The 12864-nt window shown below is 47.3% G+C and overlaps 10 protein-coding genes across 10 annotated transcripts; 5 read left to right on the top strand and 5 right to left on the bottom strand.

Annotated features, from left to right (window-relative positions):
* Positions 1-21: 21 nt before the first annotated feature.
* Positions 22-914, bottom strand: LOC117592029 (60S ribosomal protein L31). The gene is made up of 3 exons (XM_034285488.1): positions 787-914; positions 282-542; positions 22-221 (listed from the first exon to the last, which is right to left on the bottom strand). The coding sequence occupies exons 2-3, from the start codon at positions 503-505 to the stop codon at positions 71-73; spliced, it is 375 nt and encodes a 124-aa protein (XP_034141379.1). The 5' UTR covers positions 506-542; positions 787-914; the 3' UTR covers positions 22-70.
* Positions 592-1500, top strand: LOC117592028 (transmembrane protein 234 homolog). The gene is made up of 3 exons (XM_034285487.1): positions 592-955; positions 1012-1317; positions 1382-1500. Exons 1-3 carry the CDS (start codon positions 826-828, stop codon positions 1486-1488), a joined length of 543 nt encoding a protein of 180 aa, XP_034141378.1. The 5' UTR covers positions 592-825; the 3' UTR covers positions 1489-1500.
* A 4-nt stretch (positions 1501-1504) lies between these two features.
* LOC117592023 (uroporphyrinogen decarboxylase) lies at positions 1505-2956 on the bottom strand. Its single transcript, XM_034285478.1, has 3 exons — positions 2799-2956; positions 1918-2661; positions 1505-1860 (listed from the first exon to the last, which is right to left on the bottom strand). The coding sequence occupies exons 1-3, from the start codon at positions 2811-2813 to the stop codon at positions 1549-1551; spliced, it is 1071 nt and encodes a 356-aa protein (XP_034141369.1). The 5' UTR covers positions 2814-2956; the 3' UTR covers positions 1505-1548.
* Positions 2957-3193: 237 nt separating this feature from the next.
* On the top strand, positions 3194-4257 carry LOC117579376 (death-associated protein 1). Its single transcript, XM_034265250.1, has 4 exons — positions 3194-3283; positions 3349-3412; positions 3782-3870; positions 3933-4257. Exons 2-4 carry the CDS (start codon positions 3367-3369, stop codon positions 4086-4088), a joined length of 291 nt encoding a protein of 96 aa, XP_034121141.1. The 5' UTR covers positions 3194-3283; positions 3349-3366; the 3' UTR covers positions 4089-4257.
* Positions 4258-4614: 357 nt separating this feature from the next.
* On the bottom strand, positions 4615-5456 carry LOC117580502 (trypsin iota-like). The gene has a single exon (XM_034267094.1). It carries the CDS (start codon positions 5416-5418, stop codon positions 4660-4662), a length of 759 nt encoding a protein of 252 aa, XP_034122985.1. The 5' UTR covers positions 5419-5456; the 3' UTR covers positions 4615-4659.
* A 215-nt stretch (positions 5457-5671) lies between these two features.
* On the top strand, positions 5672-6060 carry LOC117590347 (coiled-coil domain-containing protein 103). The gene is made up of 2 exons (XM_034282878.1): positions 5672-5858; positions 5914-6060. The coding sequence occupies exons 1-2, from the start codon at positions 5713-5715 to the stop codon at positions 6011-6013; spliced, it is 246 nt and encodes an 81-aa protein (XP_034138769.1). The 5' UTR covers positions 5672-5712; the 3' UTR covers positions 6014-6060.
* Positions 6058-6878, bottom strand: LOC117590346 (trypsin alpha-like). The gene has a single exon (XM_034282863.1). The coding sequence runs from the start codon at positions 6861-6863 to the stop codon at positions 6093-6095; it is 771 nt and encodes a 256-aa protein (XP_034138754.1). The 5' UTR covers positions 6864-6878; the 3' UTR covers positions 6058-6092.
* A 1842-nt stretch (positions 6879-8720) lies between these two features.
* Positions 8721-9547, bottom strand: LOC117580035 (trypsin beta-like). The gene has a single exon (XM_034266266.1). It carries the CDS (start codon positions 9522-9524, stop codon positions 8754-8756), a length of 771 nt encoding a protein of 256 aa, XP_034122157.1. The 5' UTR covers positions 9525-9547; the 3' UTR covers positions 8721-8753.
* A 287-nt stretch (positions 9548-9834) lies between these two features.
* Positions 9835-10687, top strand: LOC117580040 (trypsin epsilon). Its single transcript, XM_034266280.1, has one exon. It carries the CDS (start codon positions 9859-9861, stop codon positions 10627-10629), a length of 771 nt encoding a protein of 256 aa, XP_034122171.1. The 5' UTR covers positions 9835-9858; the 3' UTR covers positions 10630-10687.
* A 112-nt stretch (positions 10688-10799) lies between these two features.
* LOC117580026 (trypsin alpha) lies at positions 10800-11601 on the top strand. Its single transcript, XM_034266255.1, has one exon. The coding sequence runs from the start codon at positions 10830-10832 to the stop codon at positions 11598-11600; it is 771 nt and encodes a 256-aa protein (XP_034122146.1). The 5' UTR covers positions 10800-10829; the 3' UTR covers position 11601.
* The last annotated feature ends 1263 nt before the right edge of the window (positions 11602-12864 follow it).

Raw genomic sequence — 12864 nt, 5'->3', positions numbered from 1 at the left:
TTTTGTTTTTTTTTTTCTAAATAAAAATTTACTTTTTATTAACCGTATTTTGGGCTCTCAATTACTTTGCTTAGTCGTCGCTGGACTCAACGTTCTCCGTTTGCAAGTTCTTGAATGTGGACACCGGCACATAGGTCACGTAGGTGTACAGTTTGTTGGGAGAATCCTCATCATCGTTGCGGCGACGCGCCAGACGCACACGCACGCGGAATGGAGTGGATCTGAAAATTAACAGGGCCTTAAGAATGCGTTCTCTCATTAGCAATTGAGGCACCACATACCTGATACCCTTGGACCAGATGTGCTTGTTGAGACGGGTGTCGATCCTGACGTCAGTGGTGCCCATCTCCTTTTCGGCAAACTTGCGGATCTCCTTGATGGCACGCGGTGCACGCTTCTTGAAGCCAATGTTGTGGACACGCTTCGCCAAGTGAATGGTGCACTCGCGGGTCACAACTTCGTTGATCGCCGATTTGTTGATTTTCTCGCCCTTGGTCTTAGTCATTGTTCCTGATTAGGCCGCAGCACTGCTATTCAATATCCTAAAATGTCAGAGAAGGCGGTTTAATATAATGGAGGAATATTTATTCATAAACAATCAAGACAAACAAGACCAATATTCAGATACCAAATTTAAACACAAGACATCTCGCATTTGGAAACATTTTAACAATCGCCGATAGCATTTTATGTTCATTATTGAATATCGGTCATTTCGCAACGTTTGTCTAGTCGTATATTCGGATGTTTTTTGATTAAATTTGTAGAAAATTGCCTAAAACCCACCTATCCGGAAATGAAAGCTGACGTAAAAGAATTGTCAAAATGCCAGGGAGGCGCAAATGTCAAAATCTCATCCAGGGCTACACAAATACTCAGGGTTGCTCAGAGAAAGATGGAACTGGCGCACAACAGCTGATGCAAGTAAACAATATTAAAATGTTAGAAATTTCTGGTAAATTACTAAAATATAAAAATGATATGACTATAATCGTTGTTTGTCTTGTTTAGTGCAATTGCTGGCAGTGGGGCTGCTTTGGGGTGTGACTAACCCATTCATCCGCCTGGGCAGCCGGGGAATCGAGTCTGTCAAAGACACGGGCTCCAAGTGGAGAAATATTTTCCTGGAAGTACGCACGGTAGGCTCCCGTTGGCGGTACTGGGTTCCATTTGGTCTCAATCAATGCGGTAGTGTTTTGTATGTGTGGACATTGCAAAGTGCCAGCATCACGGTTGCCGTTCCAGTAGCCAACTCTCTGAGTTTTGCCTTCACAGCGATAACTGGTTATGCACTCGGCGAAACGTTGCCTGGCAAAAGTACGTAAATATGTATAATAGTTTGGCCGTTTCAGTGTACTAAAAGATGTATTTAATGTTGCAGAAGTTATCCTGGGAACGCTCCTAATCTGCTGCGGCAGCACCCTCATGATATACGACAAAGTTGTACAGGAGCAGCAGCAAGAAAACCAAAATATACCATTCGAATGATCTAACCCTAAACCAAATTGCATTCGATAAAAAAAGGCACAGCTGTTAAAGATGAGTCGGCTACAATGCCTTGTGAACCGCCTCCACCAGTACCTCCATGCTGGTGATTGGAGTTTGGGGCGTTATGCCGTGACCCAGATTGGCAATGTAACGCGATTTGCCAAATTTGTGAACCATTTCAGTGGTCAAGGTCCGCAGTTCATCGGCATCACGATACATGTCCTGTGGATCCAAATTTCCCATCAGCGTTATGTTCGGACCCACCAGGGCACGCGCCTCAATGGGATCTACAGTCCAGTCCAGTGCAATTACATCGTAGCCCAGCTCGCTTTGTTCTTTCAGCGAGTGCCCAGCGCCCTTGGCGAACAGCGTCTGAGGAGAAGAGAGACTCAGATGAATCATACGAGAAGTTGAGTTGACATCACTTACCATCGGAACCAATGGAAGAGCTTTCTTGGTCAGGCGGTCCACAAGCTCATCGCGTATCCTGCGCAAATAGGGCACAGCCCACAGCAGGAACTGTTCCTTGGTCAAATGCTCGGCGGACGACTCGAAGACCTGCAGCATTTGGGCTCCAGCCTTCACTTGCATCTCCAAGTAGTCCACGATTGCATCTGTCAGCAGGTTGAGAAACAACCTAGTATCCTCGGGGTAATCCGTGAGCCAAGCCTTGGACTTGGACATGGTCTTGCTGCCGCCACCTTCGATCATGTAGCCCATAAGGGTCCAGGGTGCCCCAGTAAATCCAATGAGGGGGACCTTGCCTTCCAACTTGTGTCGCATCATGGTTATGGCATCGCCCACGTAGGTCAGACGGGACACAGCGCCATCTGGAGTCAACCGCTTTAGGTCCTCTGGTGTGTTTATTGGCTGCGGCAGCACTGGACCCACGCCAGCGTGCATTTCCACGGTCAATCCAAGGGCTTGTGGTATGACCAAAATGTCCGAGAATATAATGGAGGCATCCAGATCAAACCGCCGCAACGGCTGCATGGTCACTTCGCATGCCAGCTCTGGGGTGCGGCAAACGGTGAAGAAGTCGTGCTGCTTGCGCAGCTCCTGGAACTCGGGAAGATAGCGACCGGCCTGGCGCATTACCCAGACGGGAACCCGATCGACCACTTCGCCGCGAGCTGCTCGCAGGAGATTGTCATTCTTAAGAACCGGGAATGGCTGTAACGAATCGATGATGTCCGTTTTAAGTAGAGGCAGCAGCAGCAATAACAACAACCACATCAGTCGAAGTTCACTTGCAGCCGGCGACATGATGTAACTGTAAAATGCCGCATGCATTGAATGAAAAAACTCACCTTTGTGTCTTTCATCTTGACTGTTAAATGCCTTTACTGTACCTGATATAATTTAAAGTGTTTCAATTTCAACTCGATGATTTTGATTTACTTTTCTATGAAACCTGCACTGTGTGCATGAGTATATGATTTCCAGAAATTTGTGTGCCTGCAGCCCTGCGTACTTTGTTTACGTTTTAACTGCTTTGAAAATTTATCCGGATAGAAATATTTACACAGGAATTTAATTTTATTATCATTAATTAATAATCAATAACCTAATTAGGTTTCAAAGCAGCCAGGAAAAAAGATATTAACATTAATTTAAATTCCTATACATTTGTTTCTGGTATGTATCAAATGTGTAGATAATGTTTCTTTGGTATTTTACGGTATATTTTGAAAATGACAATGTATTACGGTATATTTCTGAGCTCACACCGACACAAAACTTTAGAACGCAAAAGCTGAACGCGACCGCGCATTTATAAAAAAATACGAAAGAGGTAGGTCGGAAATTGTTTTTGTATGAATAATAGTAGTCATTTACCAACATATTTGTTTATTGCAGCTTACAAACTAATAGAAAATGGCTGATGAACAACCAAATCTCGTGGCTGGACACCCACCTGCTTGTAAGTGCAATTGCATAGGTATTTTCCAGGCGCATGCATGTGAGCTGTGTGCGTGTGTGTAACTGTGTTGGAGGTAAAATCTATTAAAGCGTCTTGGAAGTGCTTCGCTGGCAATTAATTGTGCACCCAATCACAACAATATACAGCAATATCTGTTGTCTTATCAGTTCTTAGCCTGTTTCGGCCAATGCCGATAAGCAAACGAAACAACATGCTCCCACACATGCACTGAGCTAGCGGCGGCACTCACGCACACTCTGGCAGACCGTTTGTTAATGCGACGGTGCTGTCCAAAAATACATATTTTACACATTCTGCTGACGTCATGTGCATTGCGATACTACTATAAATGTTCTTTTTGACTTCCAGTGAAGGCTGGTGGCATGCGCATTGTCCAGCACAAGCCCACTGCATCGGAGCGTGCCCCCAAGGATGCTGAGGATTGCACTGGTCTGACAGTAAGCTTAAATATGGAATATATGAGAGAAAGTAAATACTTAAATGTACACTGTACTTACAGCAACCTGTTAGCGTGAATTCGGCTGTGGTGAGCGGTGCTCCCGTGAAGGGACACACCGATTTTACGCCCGCTTCTGCCCAGGTGGCACACTTGCCTAAGCCCCCGATGTCTGTGCAGCAGAAGACTCAGAATCACATTCAACAGCCCCGCAAGTGAGGCGCATCTCCTAACCTACCACTTACTACTTTGATCTTTTGTTGAAATTCCTCAAATACAAATGGTATTGAAATCGTCTTTGAAAGCGATCGTAGTTAACACAATCATATTTTTGCTACTGCATTCCAAATGAATTAAAATTTTTTGCCAATTTTTTACATACTTGAAAGTAAAGTTGTTTCCTTTTCGTTGATATACATCGGTACCCAATACGTGGGAGTAACTCCCAAGTTTTCTATCACCGATTTCGATTTGTGAGGGCTAAATCGTTCTCTTCTGATCATAACAGATCTCGTTTGGTTGTTATCTAAACTGTTAATGGCCTATCTGGGTGGATACAAATCTGTAGCAAAAAGTAGCAACTGCTCTTGTAATTCCCAAGTGTTTTTTCTCGACGATGCGCATATAAAAGCGGCAGCTTTGGCACTTACAGTGCCTCTCTGAACCTCGGTGGTCCGGGGTGCGGACTTCAAATCCGTAGTCGATTAGCGTCGAAGTGGTTCGATTCCACCTGAGGGGCGACTTGTAGAGTATGGAAAAAGTATGTTATTCTTTATTTTGCCAAAACTAATTAAATTGCATTTGCAGCCTTAACTATCCAAGATCTTAGTACGGCCACATCTGCATAGACACCCGGGTAGTTGTCGAGCGCACACTGGTATCCCCAGGAGACGATGCCCACCAGCAAATGGTTCGCCACCAGTGGACCACCAGAGTCTCCGGTGCAGGCATCCCGCTCATTGTATGCCGCGCAGATCGTTTCCTCACCAACATAGTCCCAGCCGTAGCCGTAGCTGCTGGAGGCGCACTGTTCTCGCTCAATGATCTGCAGCTGGACCGCCTGGAGGCTGCCGGCATAGCTATCCGAATGCGCTGTGTAGCCCCATCCGCTGACGGTGGCATTCGTTCCGCTCGCGGGACTCACTCTGGCCAAATTGATAGCCTTAATGGAGAGGCCGAAGCTAAGAGGTTTGGACAGACGCAGCACGGCAATATCGTAGTGGAGATACTTTAAGTCAAACTGCTCATGGACCTTGTAGGCCGCCACAGGGACCAAAGTTCCGCCGTAGTTGTGGTGTTCGGCGCCCACACGCACCTTCATCAGAGTAACAGACTTTCCGTGCACGCAGTGACCTGCCGTGATGATGATCTCCTGGCTGTAGATGACGCCACCGCATTCGTGCCGCGCACTTATCTGTATGGACACCTGCCAGGGCGCATTGCGGATGGCCTGCTCAGTTCCGCCCACAATGCGTTCCTTGGTACTATCGCTGGCTGTGGTTACTCCCAGAAGTAGGAACAAAAGGAAAACTATCCCAGTGGCGGTCATGTCAGCGTACACTTCGAAAGCCAAGTACAAACTGATCGAATAGTGCACGGATCACGATCATATCGGGTTGTAAAATTAATCGCAGTCTAATATGAGCTTATCGCCGACCGCAATAGAGAGAGATTCTTGAATTGCCTTGGCTCGGGAATACATTTCGAGTGCTGTGTGTGTGTACATAAAATACATGAAAAGTGTTTCAGACCTCACTCCACCTGAGTTGGCTGTTTGTTGCCCAGGCAACAGTTGGAAAACAATTCGATTGATTTTTCCACACGACTTGAAACTTATTTGAGCATGGACGAATTTAAGATAACGCAGGAGGAGCTGCTACGCTTGCGAGAGAGTTGTCTGCAGGGCATCCGGGAGAGCGAGCTCTACCAGCTGAGGAACGATGCCAAGCTTCGTGCTGTCTACAGCACCCAGAGCTACGAGGAGTTTAAGTAAGTTTGACTGCTCCTTCTCCCCTTGGATTCTGGCCAAAACCAATACTTGCAGGGACATTGTAGATGCCGCTCATCTGCGTCCCGTCACCAAGGCGGACAAGGACAATGCCCACACGAAGAGTCGCCTCTGGAACTCTGCCACACGTGAATGAAAGCATGAAACCTATCGCCCCCCAATAAATACATTAGCACCAAGTAATCTTCAGAAAATTGTTTAATTTCACAAAGTCCTTAGACAGAGTTGGCGGCGCTGACCACCCAGGAGCGCAGGGCAGCAACATCAGCGTACACTCCGGGGTAGTTGGCGTAGGCGCAGCCGTAGCCCCAGGACACAACACCAACGAGGACACCACCGGAGACCAGTGGGCCACCGGAATCTCCCTGGCAGGCATCCTTGCCGCTGGCAGCAGCGCAGATCATGGTAGACCTGATCTCACTGCCATAACCGTAGGTGGAGGAAGCGCACTGCGACTGGCCGACGATGTTCACATTCACGTACTGCAGGGTGGTGGGGATGGAGCTGGAGCCGTAGGACTGGGTGCCCCAGCCGGAGACGGAAGCAGCAGCGCCGTTAGCGGGAGCAGAGCTGGCCAGACCGATGGCCTTGATGGTGGAGCTGAAGCCCAGGGAAGAGCTCAACCTGATGACGGCGATGTCGTTGACCATAGTGTTGGCATTGTATCCCTCGTGGTTCTTGAAGGAGGCAACCTTGGCGACAGTGCCGCCGGAGCTCCAGTAGGTGGAACCGGCACGGACCTGCAGGGAGGAGGCAGACACGGACTGCAGGCAGTGAGCGGCGGTCACAACGATGTTGGCGGAGTAGACCGATCCACCGCAGGAGTGGGAACCACTGCGCTGCAGGGAGATCTGCCAGGGGAAGCTGTTGATGGTGGTGGCGGTGCCTCCAACAATGCGGCCATCCAGCTGGGGCAGGAGACCCTCTGGGACGGTGCCTCCTAGGGCGCAGGCAACAGCCGACAACAAGATCACGAACTTCAGCATATTGCGAAATTAATACACTGTCTGTAGAGCTGCGAGGCTCTTTTATAGGTCTTTACTATCTACACATCGCAAATTAATCAGAATTTCCAATTCATTTCTTATCAAGTATCAAGCTAAGTTAGGGCCCACAAAATGGACAGTGACTTGGCCATGAATGGCGCAATCTCTGATAATGGTCTAGTGTATAATTCGCAAGGAAGTGTGGCTTAACATTTGAGCCTTGCCAATCGTTCTACCAAATTTAAATTTATTTTAAATACTATTATTATTGACTTAATACCTATCCTAAGAGTATGATAATTGTTCCCTAAAGAATGTAAAGAATTTACTTAATTTATCTTCATATTCATATTCATATTCATATATTATTCTTCAAACTGTGTTCATATACAATTTAACAACATCTGAAGAATCAATTACACATTCAGAGTAGAAAGTTGCTCTAAAGTAAATTGATAAGAAAACCTACTGTGTCAGAAAATAAATAGAAACGCAATGGTAAGATGCACATAGATAGATCATCTAAATGGAGCTATAAAAAAGGCAACGTGCGATAGAATTATGTCCATTTTTGGCAGCCACTCCACAAACTTGGGAAAGTTCCCGTATCAGGGTTTCGCATTTCGGAAAAACCCCTTCCAACCATCTTATCTGAAAGGACTATATCTTGCTTCTAGAATCAGTGTTTCGGCATTTGGGAAACAACATTTCTACCAACAGTTTTGTTCAATAAAATAGCAGTGCCGCATCCAAATTGAATTAGTTAAAGCCTTTAGATAGGCAGATAATTAAGCATTAGGAATATATATACACACTTTTGTGTGTCTAAGAGTACATGTATATTTATTGAATATTATTTTTAAAATATATACTCTGGAGTCTATCCTACAGTGTCCATGCCTCTTAACTATTTTCAGTACCATTTATGTATTTTAAATTTGTTCCAGCAATGCATTTTACCCTTCTCGTTAGTTGATATCATATGAAACGAAAAATTTATATGTAGGGATATCCCAGAAAATAGCAAAATAATTAATTAATTTTTTCTATTCAGGTCAAAAGTGACCCAGGCCAGAAACTTAAATAGCAGCCCTCGTATAATTAATTTAAAAGAACCACGCAGCTTGGTTATCTTGATTTTTGTTTAAACTAATTCAATCTAGCACTAATACTTCAAAGGTCAGCGTACTTTTAGGGAACTTTTCTAAAGTCTTTGGTGTTCTAGAGCCTATTTCTATGTATCAGTTGTTCAATTGGAAAGACTGGAAGTGTGCTGAAAAGAGGTTGCCTGCTATTTCATTGAACACAGCTGTATGTTTTTTTTCTTGAATGACAATATGAGACTATCAAGTGGTTCGATATTCAACAGCAGAGCTGTCAGAAAACTTGCGAGGGAATTTATGTATATTTATGGTACGCATTACGTATGATAGCCGCAATCAGTTATATTTTATATATTCAAAACAGACCATGACTGATTAATATATTTGGCCGATTAAATGGGCTTAAGGAAGAACTTGACATGTGAATGGCCCTGAAGGGGAAATGATTCCTTCACCATATCTTTTTTACAGCTGATATGAAAGTGATTGATCCCAAAAGTTCCATGGCACAGTTCATTATATGGCACAAACATATGGGTAAATATATCAATATTATCAATGATTTTCAGCCTTCAAACCTTGACAAGCATGAAGCGGAAAATTCTTAAAAGGCACCCCTAGGATTTGACTGTACTTGTTTGGAGAACTTAGAATTCGAAATTTGAAAGTATTTGCAACATTTTCCACACAGAAAATGCTTTACCAAATTCAGTAAAAGTATTCTGTAGACAGACAGTAATAAAACAATCTCAAATGTGCTCTAATATTGTTTAATTTCGCAAAGTCTTTAGATCGAGTTGGCGTTGTTGATCACCCAGGAGCGGAGAGCAGCAACATCGGCGTAGACTCCGGGGTAGTTGGACTGGGCGCAGCCATAGCCCCAGGACACAACACCAACGAGGACACCACCGGAGACCAATGGGCCACCGGAATCTCCCTGGCAGGCATCCTTGCCGCTGGCAGCAGCGCAGATCATGGAGGCCTTGATCTGGGAACCATAGCTGTAGCTGGAGGAAGCGCACTGGGTGCGGCCGACAATGTAGACGTTCACGTACTGCAGCTGGGAGGGGATGGAGCTGGAGCCGGAGGACTGGGTGCCCCAGCCGGAGACGGAAGCAGCAGCGCCGTTAGCGGGAGCAGAGCCGGCCAGACCGATAGCCTTGACGTTGGAGCTGAAGCCCAGGGAAGAGCTCAACCTGATGACGGCGATGTCGTTGACCATGGTGTTAGCATTGTATCCCTCGTGGTTCCTGAAAGAGGCAACCCTGGCGACGGTGCCGCCGGAGCTCCAGTAGGTGGAACCGGCACGGACCTGCAGGGAGGAGGCAGACACGGACTGCAGACAGTGAGCGGCGGTCACAATGATGTTGGAGGAGTAGATCGAGCCTCCGCAGGAGTGGGAACCACTGCGCTGCAGGGAGATCTGCCAGGGGAAGCTGCCGATGGTGGTGGCGGTGCCTCCAACAATGCGGCCATCCAGCTGGGGCAGGAGACCCTCTGGGATGGTGCCTCCCAGGGCGCAGGCAACAGCCGACAACAAGATCACGAACTTCAACATATTGCGAAATTAATACGCTTTCTTCAGAGCTGCGAGGCTCTTTTATAGGAATTTGGCTGCTTGTCCATTCCTATCTTTGCGCTGTCCCAACCGGAGTAATCAAATCGCGACGGCGGACGGCGGTAAGTCTGTTCGAGTGGGCAGTGGGTGATAAGGTGATTAGGTGATTAGGTGATACGATGATTGACTTTTGGGCGATACACGCAGCGAAAGTGACGCAGCATCTATGGGCAGGAGATAGACTCGAACGTGTCTATCAAGGGACAAATCTGTGTTCTGCGAAACAGTATATAAGCAAGGGCTAAGCCGATCCGTAGTCATACAACTGGTAAACATGTTGAGATTTGTGGTACTTCTTTCGGCTATTGCCTGCGCCTTGGCAGGAACCATCCCTGAGGGTTTGCTGCCCCAGCTGGATGGCCGCATTGTCGGTGGCTATGAGACGAGCATCGAGGAACATCCCTACCAGGTGTCGCTGCAGCGCAGCGGCTCCCACTTCTGCGGTGGCTCCATCTACTCCCATGACATCGTCATCACTGCTGCTCACTGCCTGCAGTCGATCACGGCCAAGGATCTGAAGGTTCGCGTGGGCAGCACCTACTGGCGCTCCGGCGGCAGCGTGCACTCGGTGCGTGCTTTCAGGAACCACGAGGGATACAACGCCAGGACCATGGTCAACGACATTGCCATCATCCGCATCGAGTCCGACCTGAGCTTCCGCTCGAGCATTAGGGAGATCCGCATTGCCACCTCCAACCCTCGCGACGGAGCCGAGGCTGTTGTCTCCGGCTGGGGCACCACCGAGTCCGGCGGCAGCGTCATTCCCGACCATCTCCTGGCCGTCGACCTCAAGATCGTTGATCGCGAGAAGTGCGCCTCCAGGGAGTTCAGCTACGGCAGCAAGATCAAGGACACCATGATCTGCGCCTACGCCGAGCACAAGGATGCCTGCCAGGGCGATTCCGGTGGCCCCCTCGTCTCCGGCAGCCGTCTCGTCGGTGTCGTCTCCTGGGGCTATGGCTGCGGCGATGTGAGGTATCCCGGTGTCTACGCTGACGTCGCCCACTTCCACGATTGGGTCGAGAAGACCGCCGATGAGCTGTAAGGCTCTCACCGTCTAGTCCCTAGACAGAAAACACTTCAATAAACAGCAATCAAAATAACTGTGCTATCTCTTCATTCCGTTCCCCCATTTTGCTGTAAGCCGATTCACTCGATCCACTCACCCGATAACGCCCTGTCAATGGGGCCCATAAAATGGCCAGAGTGCGCCTTGTTACCCACCATTCACTATCAACGCTCAACATGCTGAAGTTCGTGATCTTGTTGTCGGCTGTCGCCTGCGCCCTGGGAGGCACCATCCCAGAGGGTCTCCTGCCCCAGCTGGATGGCCGCATTGTTGGAGGCTCCGCCACCACCATCGGCAGCTTCCCCTGGCAGATCTCCCTGCAGCGCAGTGGTTCCCACTCCTGCGGAGGCTCGATCTACTCCTCCAACATCATTGTGACCGCCGCTCACTGCCTGCAGTCCGTGTCTGCCTCCTCCCTGCAGGTCCGTGCCGGTTCCACCTACTGGAGCTCCGGCGGCACCGTCGCCAAGGTTGCCTCCTTCAGGAACCACCAGGGATACAATGCTAACACCATGGTCAACGACATCGCCGTCATCAGGTTGAGCTCTTCCCTGGGCTTCAGCTCCAACGTTAAGGCCATTGCCCTCGCCTCGTACAACCCAGCCAATGGAGCCTCTGCCTCCGTCTCCGGCTGGGGCACCCAGTCCTCCGGCTCCAGCTCCATCCCCTCCCAGCTGCAGTACGTGAACGTGAAAATTGTCAGCCAGTCGCAGTGCGCTTCCTCCACCTACGGCTATGGTAGCCAAATCAAGAGCACCATGATCTGCGCTGCTGCCAGCGGCAAGGATGCCTGCCAGGGAGATTCCGGTGGCCCATTGGTCTCCGGTGGTGTCCTCGTTGGTGTTGTGTCCTGGGGCTATGGTTGTGCCTACGCCAACTACCCTGGAGTGTACGCCGATGTTGCTGTCCTCCGCAATTGGGTGATCAGCACTGCCAACTCGATCTAAATGAGATACGTTTTGGGGCAATAGATTCAATAAAGATTGCAAGCAATGAATTTTGAAACTCTCGTTCTTTTGGGCTCCAAGGGAAATCAAAGTCCATACGCTGGACTTTTTCTTATTATATATAAAATAAGGATAAGGATAAGGACGGGGCTTTTGGGCGGAAGTTGACTTTGGCTACAGATTTCAATCACATCAACCATTCCGGGTATCTTTTGAGGGTCTAAAGGGAATTCACCTGAATTTTGTCAGCCATTCTGGCACGAGGCAAGAATGGAATACGGTATTGGGTGTCTATATATCTGTGTGTAGGGAGGGTATCTTTTAATCGGAATGGCGACCATGTTGTTGGCTCTACCTGAGTTCCGTGATCTGAAGTGCTCTGGTGAATGGAGCAGGCCACACATACATACATACAACTGCCTGCCAGCACTCAAGTGTTGAGGGTATCTAATCAATCCTTGAGGGCATCGCGTGGCCAGCTCTCCACTCTATCTTCCACTGTTAAGCTAAGTGATTGTCTGGACAGCTGCGTCATCGGTAAATCAAGATTAATTAACCACAACATGAGAGAACTGATAACTATTGATTGATAGGGATTTTGATACAACTAAATTTATATTTATTTATTTATTTATTTCTTTGATTAAAATAAAATTCAAGCTTAAAGTGTGGCATAGAAAATATTAAAGTAAACTCAAATGTTTGTGAGGAACATTCGCAGGAAAACAAATAAGAATATTAGTCGAATGCGGAAAAACATCTACATAAATTCGAACCATAAAAGTTCCCTTTGGCCGATAAAAATATTATATAAATTTGAACATTTATTCTGGGAACTCTCACAGATAATATTGTTTATAAAGAATTTTTGCAATCTGATTATTTTCAATTTAATTAAAAGTGCCTGAGTGCCCTGAACACCAGGGTGTGGCCTGATGAGTTATTTACTGAATGGAGAAATGCGAAGAGATAAAGGGTTAGGTGAGGCATCTGCGCTATGCCACTAATTTCGGCTACTTTTGAGGTTAATGGCTGGAAATAATGATTTCCCTGTGCAGCATGTCTCATTGGTGCCCTCAAAGTTTATCTATTGGTGACCTGACCTTATTGGAAATGTTTTATCACTGGTATATTGGGACCATGAGCTATCCATTTGATCGTAAACCCAATTGCGAAAAGCTAAGGAGTATCATACACTTGTGTCTATATCTTATAGAGAGCCAATAGGTACGTAAAAGTTATTCAAGTGCGTACTTCCGAAACG

The sequence above is a fragment of the Drosophila guanche genome, unplaced genomic scaffold, assembly GCF_900245975.1.
Source record: "Drosophila guanche unplaced genomic scaffold, DGUA_6, whole genome shotgun sequence".
NCBI classification, from domain to species: Eukaryota; Metazoa; Arthropoda; class Insecta; order Diptera; family Drosophilidae; genus Drosophila; species Drosophila guanche.
Note: the sequence above shows the minus strand (reverse complement) of the source record. Positions and strands in the feature narration are given on the sequence as shown.